Here is a 20168-nt window from a genome sequence, read left to right on the forward strand (position 1 = left end):
AGTTTCCGAGTACAGACGTCAGAGCTCCAGATCTGCCATTTTCAGCCGCTGTTTAGACATCGGGTCCGACTGGGGTGGTTATGTCTCCTAGCAATAAAAGGCCGGTGGCGCTGTCTCAGAGCCTGGGTCAATTGACTTGGGCTTGCAGGGCTCAGGCTGCAGGGCTAAAAATAGCCGGGTAGACATTCCCACTCGGGCTGGAGCCTGGGCTGCCCGCCCTCGTTGGGTTTCAGAGCTTGGGCTCGTCTCCATGGCTATCGACCCAGGCTCTGAGACTTGGTGCCACGAGTGTAGACGCACTGGTGTTTCCCAAACCCTGGATGCTTCTCCCATCTTCTTCTGGCCCAGCTGCTCGCAGGGTCCTGGGCCCCTCTGGCTTCTCAAAGCCAAAAGCCTTTAGAGCAGCAGCTGCCGTTGGACCCATCATCCTCTCCCGCCCTGCTCCCAGCATCTGACAGTGCTTTTTCTGGCATCCGCCTCTGCAAACTCCCCGAGATTCCCCCTGGGCTCTTCTCGGCTCATAGACCAGCCCCAGTCATAAAGGATCTGCTGGCCGGGCAACCTTGTGGCATGAGCGGGGTCCTGCAATTAGTTAACAACTCTGGGGAAGATTTAGGGCTCAGATTACAGTTCAGAGACTCATAGATGTGGAGGTCAGATGGGACCACGATCTCCTGTCTAACCCAGGCCAGAGAACCTCCCCCAGCGATTCCTGCATCTAGCCCAGAACTCAGTCAAAAAAGCGAACAGAACATTGGGAATCATTAAGAAAGGGATAGATAATAAGGCAGAAAATATCATATTGCCTCTGTATAAATCCATGGTACGCCCACATCTGAAATACTGCGTGCAGATGTGGTCACCCCATCTCAAAAAAGATATATTGGAATTGGAAAAGGTTCAGAAAAGGGCAACAATTATTAGGGGTATGGAACAGCTTCCGTATGAGGAGAGATTGATAAGATGAGACTTTTCAGCTTGGAAAAGAGACGACTAAGGGGGGATATGATTGAGGTCTATAAAATCATGACTGATGTAGCGAAAGTAAACAAGGAAGTGTTATTTACTCCTTCTCATAACACAAGAACTAGAGGTCACCAAATGAAATGAATAGGCAGTAGGTTTAAAACAAACAAAAGGAAGTATTTTTTCCGCACAACGCACAGTCAACCTGTGGAACTCCTTGCCAGAGGATGTTGTGAAGGCCAAGACTATAACAGGGTTCAAAAAAGAACTAGATAAGTTCATGGAGGATAGGTCATCGATGGCTATTAGCCAGGATGGGCAGGGATGGTGTCCCTAGCCTCTGTTTGCCAGAAGCTGGGAATGGGTGACAGGGGATGGATCACTTGATGATTACCTGTTCTGTTCATTCCCTCTGGGGCACCTGGCATTGGCCACTGTCGGAAGACAGGATACTGGGCTAGATGGAATTTTGGTCTGACCCAGTCTGGCTGTTCTTATGTTCCCCTGGCTGAGCTACAGCCTACATTTTAGAAAGAGACACCGACTCGTAACTGACAGACTCCAAGGATGGAGAATCCACCATATCCCTCGGTAAGTCAGTTACCCTCCCTGTTAAAAGTTTGCACGTTATTTCTAGTCTGAAGATTTCAGCTTCAGCTTCCAGCCACTGGATCTTGTTCTGGCTTGGTCTGCTAGACTGAAGAGCCAACTAGTATCACCGCCACGTAGGTACTTCTAAAGTGTGATCAAGTCACTTCTCCGTCTTCTCTTGGATCATCTGAGCTGCTTTCGTCTCTCGCTGTAAGGTCTCCTCAGTGCAGTATACAGAGGTAAGAACCTCATCCTTACTCCTGCTCAATATTCCCTCCTTAAACAGCCCATGTTTGCATTAGCTCTCCTAGCTACAGCCTCAGATAGGCAGCTCACATTCAACTAGTTATCCGTCAGCCCCCACACGTCCTCCTCGGAGTCGCTGCTTTCCAGGAGCCAGCCCAGAATCCTGTAAATGTGACCCACATTCTTCATTCCTAGATGCACGGCCTTGCATTTTGGCTGAATTCAAATGCTGGTTGTCCAAGTGAGCTCAGCTTTCTGTGCGAGCCAGATCGCTCCGTCGAGCCGACCTGCCATCATCTTTTACCACTCCGCCAATTTTTGTGTCATGCTTTTATAGTTCCTGCCAGATCAGCGTGTGACAAAGGGGGAATTTTCTGTAATATTTTTATTAAGCTGATGTATGCCTCAGTTTCCCCTGTATTGTGCATGGCTAGCCAACAGGTCCAAAAAGGGCTGTTTGGTCTCCGGGCAGACTAAGAGACCTAAGTATGAATGTCACCTAGCTGTGTGACCCTGAATGAGTCATTAAAAAAAGGACTAGCCAAGGAAGGCATAGGCACCGACTCCGCGGTGGGAAAAAAAGAGTGGGTGCTCAGCACCCACTGGCTACCCCACAGATCAGCTCCTCCCTCTCCCCCCCAGTGCCTCCTGCGTGCCGTGATTCGGTAGGGTTGCCAACTTTCTAATGGCACAAAACCGAACACCCCTGCCCTGCCCCTTCCCTGAGGCCCCACCCCTTCTCCAGGCCCCCTCCTATGCTGTGTTCCAGGCCCCCTCTCGCTCCATCCCCCTCCCTCCGTCGCTCGCTCTCCCCCACCCTCAATCCCTTTCACCGGGCTGGGTGCGGGGGAGTGAGGGCTCCGGCTGGGGGTGCAAGCTCTGGGGTGGGACTGGGGATGAGGGGATTTGAGGTGCAGGAGAGGGCTCTGAGCTGGGGCAGGGGGTTGGAGTGCAGGGGGGGTATTGGCTCTGGGAGGGCGTTTGGGTGCGGGAAGGGACTCTGGGCTGGGGCAGGGGCATAGGAGGGGGTTTGGGGTGCGGGGTCCCGGCGGCGTTTACCGCGGCTCCCAGGAAGCGGCTGACAGGCCCCTGCAGCCTCTAGGCACATGGCTGGTCAGGGAGGCTCCAAGCACTGCCCTTGCGCCCACAGGCGCCGCCCCCGCCGCTCCCATGGGTCATGGTTCCCAGCCAATGGGAGCTGCAGAGCCGTCCCATGGGGCGGAGGCAGCGCACGGAGCCTCCCTGGCTGCCCATGCGCCATGAGGTCACAGGGACCCAGCAGCCGCTTCTGGGAGCCACGTGGAACTAGAGCAGGCAGGGAGCCTGGCTTAGCCCCGGGCCCCCACTGCGCCGCCGACCGGACTTTTAACGGCTCAGTCGGCAGTGCCGACTGGAGCCACCAGGGCCCTTTTCTAGCGGGCGTTTTGATCAAAAACCGGATGCCTGGCAACCCTAGGGTTTGGGGGAAGGGGTGGAGTGGGGGTGGGGCCTGGGGTGGAGCAGGGGGCGAGCACCCTCCGGGAACTGGGGACGTCGGCACAGGGACCCCAGATCAATGGAGAACCCGAGAAGACAGCGGCAAATCTAATCACTAGAACACGGACACCTAGCCACCAGGGACCCGGAGGGAGGTGGATTTCCGTGGCTCTCCGCAGGGAAGCTGAGCAACATCCGCCCGCTCAGAACAAAGGACTGGAGAGGTGTGGGCCATACGAGTTGGCTGCTGGAAGGAGTCGGGGCTTTCCTGTGGGAACTGACCAAGGAGGTCAGAGACGCAGAGTTTGAACAAGGGGGTTCACCACAGCTGGGCTGGGCTCACCAGAATGGTCTACACTCTATCTTTCAGTTCTCTGTGCTAACGTATGGACTTCCTATGCTGTGTTCCAGGTGATTAATAAACCCGCCTGCTTGGACAAGGCGGTTTGAGTGTCACTGCAAATGCTGGGTGAGGCGCATTAATCCCTGAAAAAACGTACACGTCTCCACCAGGAGTACCTCAGCTGGACTTGCTGAACAGAGCTCACGGTGTGAAGCAGGAGTGCTGGAGCCCCGGAGGTTCAAACTAAAGAGGCCACGTGGCGTATCCTGTGCAGGAAGAGTGAGACCCTTGGGGGTCTGGCATGCTGAAGGGGTTCCTCCTAGAGACTGTTCCAAAGCTGGGGCGTAGCACTGACCCTGTGGATCCGTGACCCAGACACTGACTAACCCTGTGCTGGGAACCAGCATGACCCCACCATAACCTCCCTGCGAGCCCCCCTAGAAATGTCCCCAGTGGATGACTCTCCCCCCCCCCCCCCCATTTACAACTAAATTTTCAGATCTATCAGTTGGCCAGTTTTTAATCCATTTAATATGTGCTACACTGACTATCATGCTGACAGCAGACCTAGCTCCGATACACACAAGGAGCAACGTGAGCTTGCTGAAGCTAAAGGAGAACAATGTCCATCGGCCCCTGTTGGCCTTGCCAGGCTACTGCCTGTGTGTTAAATTACAAGACATGCCCATTGTGTATGGCATTCTGCCCTGCTCTGGTGATGAGCCCACCACAGCCTTGTTTAAGAGACTGAAATCTTTCAGCTCAGGCAATAGCTGTATGTATGAAGCGCCCTCACTGCTGCCAACCCACCCAGGGGCGTTGGTGGAAACACGACTAGGGGGCTTCCCCCATTTCTTCCTTCTAAAAGAACAGGAAATCTGCTGCAACGAGGCTTGAATGCATTCAACAGTTCACTGTTCAAAAGACAGGAGCTGCATCATCCTAACAAGGCCCCCTATTTAGTTATTATTTGGCTTGCAGTGGTGACTAGGAGTCCCAGTCCTGGGCCCTATTTTGCTAGGCGCTGTATAGCCACAAAGCAAAAGCCCACTGCCTTTGAATAGGTGATTCTATTCTCTTACACGGGGAATTTCAGGGTGAGATCACATCGTTCCAGGTTGGCTACTAAGGGACAAAGGAGGCAGATTTAAGCGGATGCCTGCAATCTTCACTTCTGCTTTCCTTGACTTGAGCGTTAACTATGCAACTTTGCCATCACATTCCCCTAGTGTTTATTCATTGCCTGCAGAATAGCTCTCCTTGGGGAGCTGGTTAACCGACAGAGCCCTGGAGTGATTTGGATCTACAGCTAGGCAGCCAGGTTTTCCCTAGAGCTGTGCATTAGCCCAACAACTGGTAGTGTTTTTTTTTGTTTTTGTTTTTTTTTTTAAAAAAAGAAGCCCCCTTTTTAAACCAGGAATTGCGGGAAAAGAGACAGTTTACATAGGAAACACTTGTTCACGGTTGTGCCCAGAGGGGGCGCGTAACTGTTGATAGCGGAGGGGGGGGTACATATTTTGAACCTACTCCCCGCAAGAAAAAAAAAGGAAATAAAAATACAAATATAAACCCTGGCAGAAATCTGGGGGCGGCACATGACCACGCAGGCCGCCCTCCACTTGTTGCCTCTGGTTGCGCCTCTGGGACTGGGTCTAACCATCCGACCCCACTGCTGGAGCTGAGCTAGTAGCCTGGGGACAGGACCATCATCAAAAGCATTAAAGCCACATGAATTTCAGGCTCCTAAAATAAGAGAAAGGCTAACCCAGTGGCTAGGATGGGGGCCTAGTAGTTGGAAGACCAGGGGTTGATTCCTTGCCCTGTCACAGGCTTCCTGAGTGACCTTAGGCAAGTCACTTAGTCTCTCCGGGCCTCCAATCCCCATTTGTAAAACAGGGATAATAGCCCGGGGGGGGGGGGGGGGGGCATTAAGATAAATGAGGTGCTGAGAGATGCTGGGGGGGGGGGGCAGAGAGCTGGGAAGAGGCGAGCGACGCTTACCCAGATGCTGTGCCCACGAGAGAGGCTGTGATTTCTCCAGCTTCCAGGCAGGCGTCGCACACACCGGCACGTGCAGAACCCTCGGACAGCTGTTTTCTAAGAGCCCGTGAACTCCAACAGCTTCACAACACAGTGCCAGCAGGGCCTGTCCCTAAAGGCAGATGGATGGGCCTGATCCTGAGTAGCACGGCCCTGGCCCCCTTCAATTCCCATTCGTTTCCTGGAGAGGCCCAGCACTGCTCAGGATCGGGCCCCCAGCAGCGAGCGTGGTACAAAAGGGAGCATAGCTGGGCCAGTACTTTTGCAGGCCCCCTTTGCTGTTATTAGGGATATTTATCACTCAGCACGGCCCCTTCTCTCCCACCAGCTCCGTCCTCCAGCTGCCGGAGTCGGCCCTGGGGTCACGCGCTATGGTTGTTAACTCACCGCCGGTAGCCACGGAGAGGACTGTGAGGTCGCAGACACGGTAGGGACGCGTCTCCCTCCGGAGGAGAGGGAGGATGGTTGAGAATTAACAGGCTCAGCGAGCAGAGGCAGGCGAGCCAAGCCAGAGGGGAATGGGCTCGTGGCCAGTAAGGGATCGCAGGTACTTTTCCTGCGCCCATCACCGTGGTATCTGGGCACCTCACAGTCTTCAATGCATTTATCCTCAGACACCCCTGGGAGTTATCTCCATTGTACAAATGGGAAGCGAGGAACAGAGGTCACCCAGAATCTGTGCCCCTCCCTCCGCCCCCACACCTCGTGACACCTTTGAGGAATTAGTGAAATTTCTGTTAAGAACATAAGAATAGCCATACTGGGTCAGACCAAGGGTCCATCCAGCCCAGTATCCTGTCTACCGACAGTGGCCAATGCCAGGTGCCCCAGAGGGAGTGAACCTAACAGGTAATGATCAAGTGATCTCTCTCCTGCCGTCCATCTCCACCCTCTGACAAACAGAGGCTAGGGACACCATTCCTTACCCATCCTGGCTAATAGCCATTAATGGACTTAACCTCCATGAATTTATCCAGTTCTCTTTTAAACCCTGTTATAGTCCTAGCCTTCACAACGTCCTCAGGCAAGGAGTTCCATAGGTTGACTGTGCGCTGTGTGAAGAAGAACTTCCTTTTATTTGTTTTAAACCTGCTGCCCATTAATTTGATTTGGTGGCCCCTAGTTCTTATATTATGGAAACAAGTAAATAACTTTTTCTTATTCACTTTCTCCACATCACTCATGATTTTATATACCTCTCTCATATCCCCCCTTAGTCTCCTCTTTTCCAAGCTGAAAAGTCCTAGCCTCTTTAATCTCTCCTCATATGGGACCCATTCCAAACCCCTAATCATTTTAGTTGCCCTTCTCTGAACCTTTTCTAATGCCAGTATATCTTTTTTGAGATGAGACCACATCTGTACGCAGTATTCGAGATGTGGGCGTACCATGGATTTATATAAGGGCAGTAAGATATTCTCTGTCTTATTCTCTATCCTTTTTTGAATGATTCCTAACATCCTGTTTGCCTTTTTGACTGTTGCTGCACACTGCGTGGACGTCTTCAGAGAACTATTCATGATGACTCCAAGATCTCTTTCCTGATTAGTTGTAGCTAAATTAGCCCCCATCATATTGTATGTATAGTTGGGGTTATTTTTTCCAATATGCATTATTTTACATTTATCCACATTAAATTTCATTTGCCATTCTGTTGCCCAATCACTTAGTTTTGTGAGATCTTTTTGAAGCTCTTCACAGTCTGCTTTGGTCTTAACTATCTTGAGCAGTTTAGTATCATCTGCAAACTTTGCCACCTCACTGTTTACCCCTTTCACCAGATCATTTATGAATAAGTTGAATAGGGTTGGTCCTAGGACTGACCCTTGGGGAACACCACTAGTTACCCCTCTTCATTCTGAAAATTTACCATTTATTCCTACCCTTTGTTCCCTGTCTTTTAACCAGTTCTCAATCCATGAAAGGACCTTCCCTCTTATCCCATGACAACTTAATTTACGTAAGAGCCTTTGGTGAGGGACCATGTCAAAGGCTTTCTGGAAATCTAAGTACACTGTCCACTGGATCCCCCTTGTCCACATGTTTGTTGACCTCTTCAAAGAGCTCTAATAGATTAGTAAGACATGATTTCCCTTTACAAAAACCATGTTGACTTTTGCCCAACAATTTGTTCTTCTAGGTGTCTGATAATTTTATTCTTTACTATTGTTTCAACTAATTTGCCCGGTACTGACGTTAGACTTACCGGTCTGTAATTGCCGGGATCACCTCTAAAGCCCTTTTTAAATATTGGCATTACATTAGCTATCTTCCAGGCATTGGGTACAGAAGCCAATTTAAAGGACAGGTTACAAACCATAGTTAATAGTTCCGCAACTTCACATTAAAAGACTGTCGTGAAACTTCATATGTCATCCTAGCAAAGCAAAACAGGCCTGTGGAATTCATACCCTCCCATCTCCTACAACTCAGCCATAGACCACGACAGCTTTGTGGGCGCGTGCCGAACAGGTCAGGTCCATCGTGAGACAACAAGCGCGGAGACAGTGGTCGGTCAGGAAAGTCCACAGGTACCACATACCGACTGGAGTTATTTCAGGTCTATTACAGGTGATTTTCAATTTACTGCTTTGGCAAATGCTGACTCTTTAAAGGCAACCACCGAAATGGCTCGATCCGGCTCCCAATGAAATCAGTGGGAGTGATAGTGTCACCCGCATAGGAGAATCGACACAGACACACACACACAACCCTGGGGCCAGTGCGAATGCAGGAAGTCAGACAAAATGATCATCATGTCACCTGCCCTTAAAGCCCACACCCCCGGCGGCGCGGCCGCAAATGGCTAGCGAAGGATCCCCCCCTTCCCTCTGCGGCCACGGAGGTGAGAAGGGGAGGCTGGCAGATTTCCCAGTCGGCGCAGCCACGGAAGGGAAACAAGCCGAGCGCTGAGCCTACCTCTTGCGGAGAGCTTCTTGGTGTTGATAATCTTGGCTGCGTACTCATGGCCGGTGCAGAGTTTGACACAGCGTCGCACGACCGAGAAAGCCCCCCTAGAGAGAGGAAAAGAGAGAGAGAGAAAAAACTAACTTCCCAACCTCCGCACCAGGAGAGCTCAGCAGCAGCCCGCCGGGCCGGTTTGGAGAGGCCCTTAGGCTGCTGATTATCGCATTGGCTTAATATTTCAGTGTAACCAGCACAAGACACGGGGACATCTGGCACCAGCTCCGACTCGGCACCGTGACGGGCAGGTGTGCGAGCCGCCCTGCCGGAGGATCTAAGGCCTGCAGGATTCGCAGGGCACGTTTGGGGGGGAGGGGGTATTCCCACTATACGGGGGTGACCCAGGGACTGCTTGATGTTCAGTGCCAAGGGCTTCCTCCATACAGCGTTTGAGGGGGCGGAGCCTCTCCCAGCATAGGGGGCGGAGCATCCCCCATTGAGAGGGAGGAGCTAGTCCACAATGCATTGCAAAAAAAAGGAACATTAGCATATCACCCCCAAACCCCCATCAATCCTGGTCCCAAGCCAAGGCCATCAGCGCCCCATAATGCAGCTGGGCAGGACTCACCCCCCACACACTTGCTCCCACACACCCCAGCAGCCTCACCCCACCCCCTTTCGGGACAACCAGCAATTAGCTGCTGCTGCGCTCGGTGCTGTACGACAAACCAGATACCAGCAGGGCCTGCCCCAAAGAGCAGACAGGCGTGGGGACAGAAGGGCAGCAGGCACCGAGCAGCCCTCAGACAGGAAGGCAGGAGCTCAGAGCTCCAGGGTAAAATTTTTCTAATGCAACCTGTGACTGAGACACCCTTCACTGTGTTTTCAAAAGTGACTTGGGGCCAGACTGTCCAAGCTACTTAGGTGCCTGAAGACACAGGAGAGTGCCTAGTAGGACGGTCAGACGCATCTAAGCAGGTCAGGCACCCTGTCTCCCATAGGATTTAGGCACCTAACCTGCTTAGGCACTTTTGTATCTCACTAGGTGCCTTTCTGCGTCTTTGACGATCAGGACCCCTAGCACTCAGCTGCCTCTGCCTCCCGGACAGCCAACTGGAATGGGGCTCATAAGGGTAGGGCCACACTGCAATGAAAAACCCAGGCCAGCTGACTCAAGGGGCTGTTTAATTGTAGGGTAGATGTTTAGGGACCCTTCCCCCTTGCAGGGTCCTACAGTCCACGCTGCAATGAGACAGCCGGCCCAGGCCAGCCTTGGGTTTTTAACTGCAGCGGAGACATACCCTAAATGTCTACATCATTTCTGAAAATAAGAGTTAGGCTCCCGGGTCACTTCATTACTTTGAAAATTTTACCCTTTGACTCTTGAAAATTGTATCCATCGTGCATATTTTGCACCAAAAAACCCGTATCCATCTTAGGCCCTGCCAGACTCACTCCTGCTGGACGATTCCGTTCCTAGGGCAGGTCTGTTTTTCTTTAACTACACTTCCAAACCGCTTTTAAACCACGTTTCCCTCCCCCGTTACAATTCCCCAATCAGGAAACAGAATTCCCTGAACACGGGGAAAACCAGGTGCGAGGAGACCGCTCCGACCCGGCCCTTCTCCCGCTGCCTGGCTGGTGTTTGGTCAGCTCACTCCCCAGCAGCTCGTCTGGAGACGGTGCCCCCCTCAAAAGGATAAAGGACAAAAGATGCTGAAATTCCAAACGTGCCAATGCGAGATTTTCCAGGATTGCTCTGGATCAGGAAAAGCGGCTTCCACGGATGGGGGTGGTGTTTACTTGTTAAAGCCTAGATATCAGCATCCAAAGGTGGGCAGCGCAGGCCAGGTCCAGCCAAAGAGGGTCTAGAAAGCACTGTCAGCAAGTGGCAGCGGGGGAATTTGCTCCTGGGAATGCAGGCAGATAGCCAGAGTTGCTACGCAGCCTGGCTGAGGCTCTCTAAAAGCCGATGCTGATCACTGCAGAGCTAAGCGTTTCCCAGGTGCCCAAGCCAGCGCTCTAAGGGGAAAGCATTGGCGTCCCTAGCTCCTGGATTTCTCGCTCTGCATTGTGATCAGCTGGGAGGTCTCCTTAAGAAAAGCCAGTGGCTCTGGGTGGGCATTAAAGACCTTGGAGCCCCAGCTGAATTCTCCCCTTCGCTACAGTCATTGCTGTGCAACCGGCTGCTGTCCTCCACCCCAGAGGTGGCTGCATTGCCAGGAGGTAACTTGCATGAGGGAAGCACCACTAGTAAATCAATCACAGCTCCAAAGAGCATGTGCTGTTGGCCTCACGTTGCCACAGCCTGGCAAGGGTAGACTAGCCAGCCCTGATCCTGCCATGGAAAAGGGCGGCTGCTTCCCCTCCTGCCCAGGAGATCCTCACCTACAGTGTCCTTCAAACCACAGCCCTTTCTCCCAGGAGAGACCTTGCCCTTCTGCGATCCCTTCTCCCCTCCGCTCTGCTAGCTTTCTCCCTCTGCCACTTCCTTCCTGTGCTTTTTAACCACCCCTCCCAGCTGATGGGACAGCCACCTCCTTAGCCAGCCAGCCTGCACTCTGATTAGGTAATTAAGTACTCTCCATTCCTCCCTCAAGTCTTCTCTAGGGGAAACTAATCAGAGCTTAAGTGACCGGAGTGCTGGGACAGCTGTTAGCTCTCAGCACTCTGTCACACTCCACATCATCTTGCCCAACCCAGCTGCTCCCCAGAGATTGCTGCTTCTTCAAGAGCTGCAGCTCCCCAGAATTATAAGCTTCATTATCAGAGATTCGTGAATGCCTGTCTGGGGGAACAAGAGCTGGGGAAGGGCCACAGTTCGCACCTAACAGGGCTGAGCTCTGCCCGAAGGGGGCAGAACACAGATTCGGGATGTGTCTATGGCTTTGAGCACAGTAACTCCAGCACCCCCAGGTGTATAACCCCTGCACGCAGAGCAGGGCGACCGATGGCTTTTCCGGTTTGCTGGAAGTTCGGAGAAAAAAATTGGTTTTGGTCAACCCAAAAACAAGATTTGCCAGAATTTCCAGTGACAAGCAAAAAATAATAATAATTAATAATAATTTCAGGGCGAATGGAACATTTTGTTTCAATTTCAAGGTCTCTTTGGCCCATTTTTTGAAAACTAAAATGAAAGGCCATTTCCCAGCAAAAAGTCATTTCCAATGGAACCGCTCACCCCGCCCTCCCCAGGGGTCTTGGCCCAGTTTAGATCGGCCCTGGGCAGAGACCTGTGGGGAGGGCGGGGTGACGGTTTTCAATGGAAACTTCTGCAGCTGCTGCCTGGGCAGGAAGGCAAAGGGCACCTAGGGTTCCTGGGGCACAGGGAATGGAGACAGACCCCCCCCCCAATGCTCCTTGCCGCCCCGATACGCATCTGGCTATCCCGGCTGGGGGATGAAATGACTAGCTGGGGGCTCAGAGCCACAGAGCGAAGCCAGGCGCCCCGTTCTCCCTGCATGCACCCATTACATGCCCTCCCTTTCCTCCCTTATTTATTGTCTGGATCGCGGCAGTGCCAAGAGCACCCGGCATGGGCCAGGACCCCTCTGTGCTAGGCGCTGCACGAACAGCGACTGCAGAGAGAACTCCCAGCAGAAACCCATCTCAGCAAACCTGGGCACCTTCTGCAGGGGGAGCATGAGAGTCGGAATCAATTCCCCCCCCCCCCCGCCTCTCCCTGCCAAGTCTCTTCTGGGCCCACATCTCAGTTACTTCCCCCTGAGTCTTCCCTACAGGGAGCGACGCCTCACGGAACAGGGGCCCCAGTTGCCAAGCAGCAGCACCCAGCCGAGGGGAAGCCAGGCCGTGCTGCGTGAGGCCCGTGGAGCGATTCCCGCCACGCACGGCACGGGATCCCCGCACGAGGTTTTCAGCTTGGGAGCGTTTCTAATGATCTTCTGCCCGCGGCTCCTCCTTTCTTTGCAGCGCTGACCGGAAAGGCTCTGCCCAGACCCGGCAGTGGCCCATTCCGCTCACAGAGCCGGCAGGCGCTGATGGGCAAACGGGGCCATCCTGCTCTGCTCAAACGCCTTCAAAAGAGGGAGGAGCACAGGCAGCAAGAGGAGCCTTCAAAGAGCAGCCAACAGAAAGGCAATCTGCAGAGAGCAGCCCCGGGACTTCCCCCGTGACCAGCAGGGGGGCAGGCAAAGCAGACCAGATCCCTAACGGAGGTGGGGCCAGGGGGATTCCCAGACGGGGACGTGGCAGCTGGCCCGACGCCAGCGCAGGTCCGGACAAACCAGGATAGCAACAGCTACGCCCAGCCAGGGGCTGCAGGGAGCGGCTTGCTCCCCCGGCCCCCAAGCCGTGCGCAGGGTGGGTGATTTTTGACCCTGATCAGCGAGATTTTCTGCTTCAAACCTCTGGACTTAGGAGCCACCAAGGGGTTGGCTGGAAGAGAAGAACAGCCTGAGATAGGCCATTGGCTGATTTCCTGAGCCCCTGACCTCGGGGAGGTCACATGGGCAAAGCAACCCTCCGGGCCATGGACTGTGGGAGCCCTTGGGAATTCAGCTGCCCTCTTCGGGCAGGGACTGGGTCTTTGCTCTGTGTTCGTAGAGCACTGGCCACACCTGGTCCTGGTCCCACCCGTCTGGCTCCGAGGGGCTACAAATACATAACGAGCAGCGCGATCTATCCGAGCACCTTGCAAGGGATTTGTCCCCTGGAGCAAGGCATCGTACATCTCCATTGTACAGGTGGAGAACTGATGGCCAGAGACACCCACCCAAGGCCACACAGGAAATCTGTAGCAGACCAGGGATAGGATCGTGCTCTAACCACTGAGCCGTCCTTCCTCAAGGGCTTCCTCATATCTGTGCTGGGCATATGGCTCCTTCGGGTCAGAGAGAGGAGAGGGGACATAAGAATGGCCATACAGGGTCAGACCAAACGTCCATCCAGCCCAGTATCCTGTCTTCTGAGAGTGGCCAATGCCAGGTGCGCTAGAGGGAATGAACAGAACAGGGAATCATCAAGTGATCCATCCCGTCACCCATTCCCAGCTTCTGGCAAACAGAGGCTAGGGACACCATCCCTGCCCATCCTGGCTAATAGCCATTGATGGACCTATCCTCCATTAACTTATCTAGTTCTTTTTTGAACCCTGTTAGTCTTGGCCTTCACAACATCCTCTGGCAAGGAGTTCCACAGGTTGACTGTGCGTTGTGTGAAGAAATACTTCCTTATGTTTAGTATCAGAGGGGTAGCCATGTTAGTCTGGATCTGTAAAAAGCAACAAAGAGTCCTGTGGCACCTTATAGACTAACAGACATATTGGAGCATAAGCTTTCGTGGGTGAATACCCACTTCGTCAGACGTCTGACAAAGTGGGTATTCACCCATGAAAGCTTATGCTCCAATACGTCTGTTAGTCTATAAGGTGCCACAGGACTCTTTGTTGCTTTTTCCTTATGTTTGTTTTAAACCTGCTGCCTATTAATTTCATTGTGTGGCCCCTAGTTCTTGTGTTATGAAAAGGAGTAAATAACACTTCCTTATCTACTTTCTCCACACCAGGCATGATTTTATAAACCTCAATCACATCACCCCTTAACCGTCTCTTTTCCAAGCTGAAAAGTCCCAGTCTTATTAATCTCTTCTCATACGGAAGCCGTTCCATACCCCTAACCATTTTTGTTGCCCTTTTCTGAACCTTTTCCAATTCCAATATATCTTTTTTGAGATGGGGTGACCACATCTGCACACAGTATTCCAGATGTGGGCGTACCATGGATTTATACAGAGGCAATATGATATTTTCTGTCTTATTATCTATCCCTTTCTTAATGATTCCCAACATTCTGTTAGGGAAGATATCTGCTAGGTGCCCGGTCCGTTCTCCAGCGGCTCAGGCCAGGCCAGAACGAACCTCTAAAGAAGCAACACACTTCAGTACCATGGAGAGAACATGCTCAGGTTCCATCTGTACGTGGCAGAACAAGCTGCCCTGGTATCATGGCATGATCCCAAAGGGTGCCAGCAGCTGTGTCCCTAGGTGTCTGAACTGTTGGGAGTTAACAGGGGGATTATGGCAGAGTTTAGATGCACCGGTATCAAGACTCGTGGCCCCTCTATGCCAGGTGCTCCACATGCCCCCCTGGTATCACCTTCGGTAACTCATCTTCTTCCTCCTGCCCCGGCAGGTGTCTGCAGACTCCCCATAGCCATCGCTTCGCCGAGCCTTCCCGGGAAGTTCCCCCCTCCAGCCTCTCTGTGTCTCGATGGTAAGCAGGCACCAAGGACCAGATGTTGTGTCTCAGGGACAGTCGCATCAGAGCTCCATTGGATTGCCTCCTCCCTGCTCTGTGACCTGATCCTTCCTGGTACAGAGCCCCAAACTGTGCTGGCCAGCTGTGCTGCCAGGTTTGCTGTGCCCTCCGGAGGCCTTGTCTGCACCACAGACCGGGCCCCAAAACTGCCCCAGGCCGCTGCTCCACTGGCAGAAGCTGTAGTGTAGACAAGGCTGGCTCTAAGACAACACAGAGGTGAAACGCCGGAGTCCTGTCTATACTACAGCAGGAACCAGGGCAGCTGCGCCCGTTGGCAATTCCCGGTCCTGATATTGCCGGGGCAGTTGTAGCCTACGTGTCCCTGGTGTTACTGCCTCTTCCATGGTGGAAAGGGCCAGTTTAAGTGTCTAATCAGCGTTTGCAGCGCCCAGATCTGTGGCCTGAGAACCAATGGGAGGCATGGCCCCCGCTCGGCAGACGGCATCGGTGACTTTCCTGAATCCAGTTAGACACGCAGACCCCAGCTCCTATTTCATCCACCTCACAGACCTTCTGACCAGGTTCTCCCTACCAGGGGAATAACCTGCCCCCCACCCCGCCTCTGATCTGTGTGCCCCGCTCAGCGTTCAGACCAGCCCACCTCCGTCTCTACTGCGCTGATCCCAGTCCCAGCCCCGTCCTGTGCCCAGGGGAGTGGTCTGATCCCAGCGTGCGAGGAAGGGGTGGGGGTGGATGGACGGGGACTAACCAGAGCCCGTCTCCAGCTGCTCCGGGTGAAATCCCCGGACACGGCCCTGACTAGCAATCAACTACAGGAACGGCCGAAGTTCCACGGAGTATTTAACCCCCAGAGCAGGGCTCCCCCCACCCCAAAGCCTGGTCAGCACCCAGCATTTCAGGTGCAGAAGGATCTATCCCAGGAGCTCTCGCTTCTGGCCTGTCAGCAAGAAACAGCAGCCTGCATGGACTGAACAGAGAGATTGTCCCTGAGAGAGCAAGGGAGAGGCCCCCTCGCCTCCCCCATATTAAAGCATAGAAACCGCCACTCACCCAGCAACGGGGTCTTTATCAGAGTCCCTCCTGTCTATCAGGCTGCTCCTCCAGCCCCATCCTGGTAGTACACTGCAAGATATGGATCATCCCACGCCCCCAGGCGCAGGGCAGGCCTGCTAATCCCATTGGAGTCAGGGGAGACCCGAGGCCCAGAGACGAAGGCCCAGGTTTATAAAGGTTTCCAGGCACCGTTACGCTCAGCGTTGCAACACCTAATGGGTTTAGGAGCTGACACCTCATTCCCAAAGGGATTTAGGCACCTGACTGCCTTAAAATCTCTGGGCCTCGGTGATTAGCCCACAGCCCCCCAGGGAGTCAGTCTGGGGCCAAGCTAGTGCCTTAGCCACTGGGCCACCCTTCCTCTCTGCCCTCACCCCCCCCCCCAGCACCAGTGCCCAGAAGCAGAGCCCAATCCTGTAGCCCCCTCCACAGAAGATGTCACGGAGTGTGGGGGGAGACAAGGCCCTGCCCCCCCCCACTTCCTGCGATTCACCATGACTCTCAGCCAGCCAGTAACACAGAAGGTTTATTTAGAGACAGGAGCACAGCCCAAGACAGGTCTTGCAGGTACAGACAACAGGACTCCCTCAGTCAGGTCCATCTTGGGGGGAGCGGGGGGCTAGGGAGGCCAGAGCCCTGTCTGGGCACCCCTCCATTTTCTCAGCCAGCCCCAAACTGAAAAAAATCCAACTGCTCCTCTGGCCTTTGTCTCTTTCCCGGGCCAGGAGGCCACCTGATCTCTTTGTTCTCCAACATCTTCAGTTGGCACTTTTGCAGAGGAGGGGCCCAGGCCATCAGTTGCCAGGAGACAGGGCGTTGGCCATTCTCTGTGCAGACACCATCACACTGGCCCTCTAGGGCTCTGCAACAATCACCCCCCCCTAGACACTCAAGAAATGCATAGGGGAAACTGAGGCACCCACACAGCACTCAGAGAAAACATTAAATACATTCCCACTTCGTCACAGAAGGAATCCCCCCAAAAGCTGGTAGCCCCCCCCAAACCATAAACTAGAAGCAACAATGCTGAGAACAGCGATCCCCCAGGGCACATTACTGCCTCGTGAATTACAGGAGCACCTACACTGGCCAGTCACAGAGCAGGGCCTGCATTGTGCTAGGCGCTGAACAAACTCAGAACAGAGGGATGCTCCCCGCTCTGGAGAGCCGATAAGCAAGACAAGAGACAACGGGTGCATACAGAAGGGAGAGCACAGTACAGGTCAGCGTCATGGCCACCAGCCCTGTGGCCAAGATCTGGTGTCGGGGAGTGGGGAGATCTGGCATCCCCATCCCTTCAACCAGAGTTCAAAGCGGAGGCTCGGCTGGTGGTAAGGGGCCAAAGCGACGGGGCTCTGGCTCTGTGCAAGTCCCCCTGCCCCCGAGGCCCATGCAGGGCGACCTCTCTGAGCACCCTCCTCAGGCAAGGCAGGCTCGGGGTGTCCCCCAGCAGTTCTCCAGCATCAGCACATCTGTTCCCCCAAATCCAAAAGCCCAGACCAGCTCGGAAAGGCCCCCTGAACAGGACACAGTCCAGGCCTGCCAGGTGACCTGCTCCCCCCTTCTGCCGTTCTAACAGCCCTTCCCCGCAGGCACCCGGGCCCCACCCGCTGCAAAGATGGCACCAGTTGTCCCAGAGAACCCAGCCCCGGTAGACGCTCACACCCGGCTCTCGGTGGGCTGGGATGGTGCCTGGGGAGAGCTCAGAACCAACCCAGCCAGCGAGGCTCCCATTGGGACCAACAGCAGCAAAATGGGGTGGGCAGCAAGCAGTGGGTCAGAGACCCCAGCACGGCCACCCTGGCGAGAACAGGAGGAAGAGGGAACCGCCCAGCGTCCCTGATGCCTCTGATCTGGGCAAGCGGGAGCTAAAGCACAGAGTTGGGAGCCAGGACTCCTGGGTTCTTCCCCAACTCTGCCACCAGGTAGGTCTGACCTCGCCCGTGCCGCATCCCTGCTCTGCCCCTCTGTAAAGGGGGGTAATGAAACCAACCTCGCTGCAGGCTCCGAGAGGCCGATGATGCTGCGCTAACACTAAGGCAGGCCCAGCCTGCGGATGGAAAGTGCTGGGGAAGGATTATGGCTGACAATCCTGGCAATGAACAGGGGCAAGGGGGCACTGCCTCCTCCTGGAGAGAGTCAGCTACTTCAGAAGCCTCCCTGTGTGTCATAGTCTCTGTACTGCTAACACCTAGATTCTCAGGTGGCCGGGGGTCTGGGGCCCCGACCCTGCGGCGACATGCACGGTGCCCTGGGCTGGCTGCGTTAGAAAACCCGGCAAGCGAGGGCAGGAACAGTGCGGAGCAGCAGCAGCTGCCTCAGCACATGGTGCCGTTATGAGCCTGTGTTTGCCAGCGCAGTCTGTTGCCATGGAAACGCCGGGTGCCCCGGATTGAGGATTGCTGCAGGGGGCGAGGAAGTGAGCGTGGGCGGGAAGACGGGAGGCGGGGCAGGGGAAGCACTGGGCAGGGGCACAGGATGGCAGGAGCGAGGAGTTCCTCTGGGTGGAATGAGGGGGGCCCTGACCAGCCTCCAGAGCCAGCTGAATTGCTAGTGGGACAGAGGGGCAGCCGCAGCAAGTGACAGCCCTCCCCCTCCATCCAGAAACAAGCCTATTCCCCGGGGGAGGCGGTGATGGAAAGGAACAGGCTCACATCCTGCCCCGGCACTGGTTTGCCTCTGCACCAAGCCCTGGCTCGCCAGCCAGCTTTCCCATTTCCACACCTGGCAGCTGGCATGTCGGGGGCAGGGGACCCGCGCACTTTGCTCCCTCGCGGAGCAAGATGCCCCATCTCGGGCACGCAGCCAGCGATGTTGGTGCAAGGAGCGGGCTGGCCGAGCCAGCAGAGAGGGCCGGCAGGGGACCCCCGGGGTCCGGTTTGTTCTGCCCCACGTGCTGCCCGCAGATGCTCTGCTGGGGAAGGTGCTGGGGGCCTCCAACTCGCAGGCCCCACCCTGCTCCTGGCCCTGCAGAACGGCAAGCGCCAGAGGGTTTTCCCGGTGTCTAATTCCTGCACTCTGCAGCCCCGAGAACCTCTCCAAACCTCACCCAAGGCCGGGCTCCCCCTTCAATCACTGCTCATTGCCGCCTTCATCCCCCACTGCTGTGCTGCCCATCGCCTTTGTCCCCTCGTGGCATAACCCAACCGGGCAGCGCCACTCCACCGCGGGCCGGGCCATGTTGTCCACGCGCCGCCCTTGCTCCAAGCCCTCTGGGGCCCGGCTGTAATCCCCTCGATGGCGTTAACCCCGCTCTGCGTTCGCTGGGACTCCCCAGTTCCCCGCAGCCTGGCAGGCAGAACCACCACCAACTCCCCTGGGGCCGACAGAGCCAGGGGCGCAGACACTCACGCTCCGATCCACGCGGCCCTAACCCCGGGCTACGGCCCCCCCCCGGGACGCACCGCCCAGGGTGCACGGCACCGGCCCGGCGTGGCCTATAACCCCAGCTTCCCAGCACTGCAGGGCCGGATGAGCCCCCCGAGGGCCAGTTTCTCCCCCCACAGAACAGCAGACCCCCCCTCCATGAGAGTGTTGTCATCCCCCGGAGGCGCTGCCCAGCCAGGCACTGAGTACATTTCTGCTCACACCCCCGCTGCTGCTGTTGTTTCTTCCGATCCAAACGGCTAACAAGCCTTCAGCTGAACAGGGAAAAGGGCAAGGGAAGGACAGGGCCTTGCCAGCGTCTCAGGGCAACGCAACCAAGGCCGAGCATTAAACCTCTTCCCAGAGCCGAGCACCCGCCTGTGGCTAGCAGGGGCCCAGAGCCGCTGCAGTTCAGCGAGATGCCAGGTGTCCCGGCAGGGAGCAGTCACAGAGAGCGGATGGGCAGTGGCAAAGGGAGGGTGATTGGAGCAGCCATCTGTTCCGGAGCTGGCAGAGCCCTGCATGAGAGGGAGGATGGCACCTCCCAGCTGGTCTGACTGGCACCACAGCCCAGGGATAGGATAAAAATGGCAGGGTGAGCTGGGGCAGGGAGGGGAAGCCTGAGCTGGGAGAGGCTGCGATTTTCTAAACAGGTGCCAGGGCCTAGCCAAGGTTGTGTCAGCTAGGGCTGGCACTTTGATCAACCAGAGGGTTTGGGGCTAGTCAGGGCAGCCCCACACTGCCCACTGGTCTCACCCCAGAGGCACTTCCAGGCCAGATCAGCCATGGGGCCCCACTCCTGTCTCAGACACTGGCACCCTGTAGCCACCAGTTCTGGAAAAACCTGCCCATGGGGACATTCCCCCTAGAGACAGGTTCCTGCGCTGAGGCCAGGCTGGGGTGTTAGATGAGACCCCCTTCTTTTATACCTAGCTGCTAATGCCTGT

At 55.1% G+C, this 20168-nt stretch overlaps 1 protein-coding gene across 15 annotated transcripts in view; it reads right to left on the bottom strand.

The window, feature by feature from the left end:
- CAMK2B (calcium/calmodulin dependent protein kinase II beta) overlaps window positions 1-20168 on the bottom strand; it is a 138791-nt gene that overhangs the window by 113778 nt on the left and 4845 nt on the right. For all 15 annotated transcript variants that reach the window (XM_065397918.1, XM_065397917.1, XM_065397914.1 and 12 more), the window contains exon 2: window positions 8582-8676. In XM_065397918.1, coding sequence (XP_065253990.1) covers window positions 8582-8676 — 95 coding nt within the window. The remainder of the gene's footprint in view (window positions 1-8581; window positions 8677-20168) is intronic.

This window comes from Emys orbicularis, chromosome 2 (assembly GCF_028017835.1).
Source record: "Emys orbicularis isolate rEmyOrb1 chromosome 2, rEmyOrb1.hap1, whole genome shotgun sequence".
Lineage (NCBI taxonomy): Eukaryota > Metazoa > Chordata > Testudines > Emydidae > Emys > Emys orbicularis.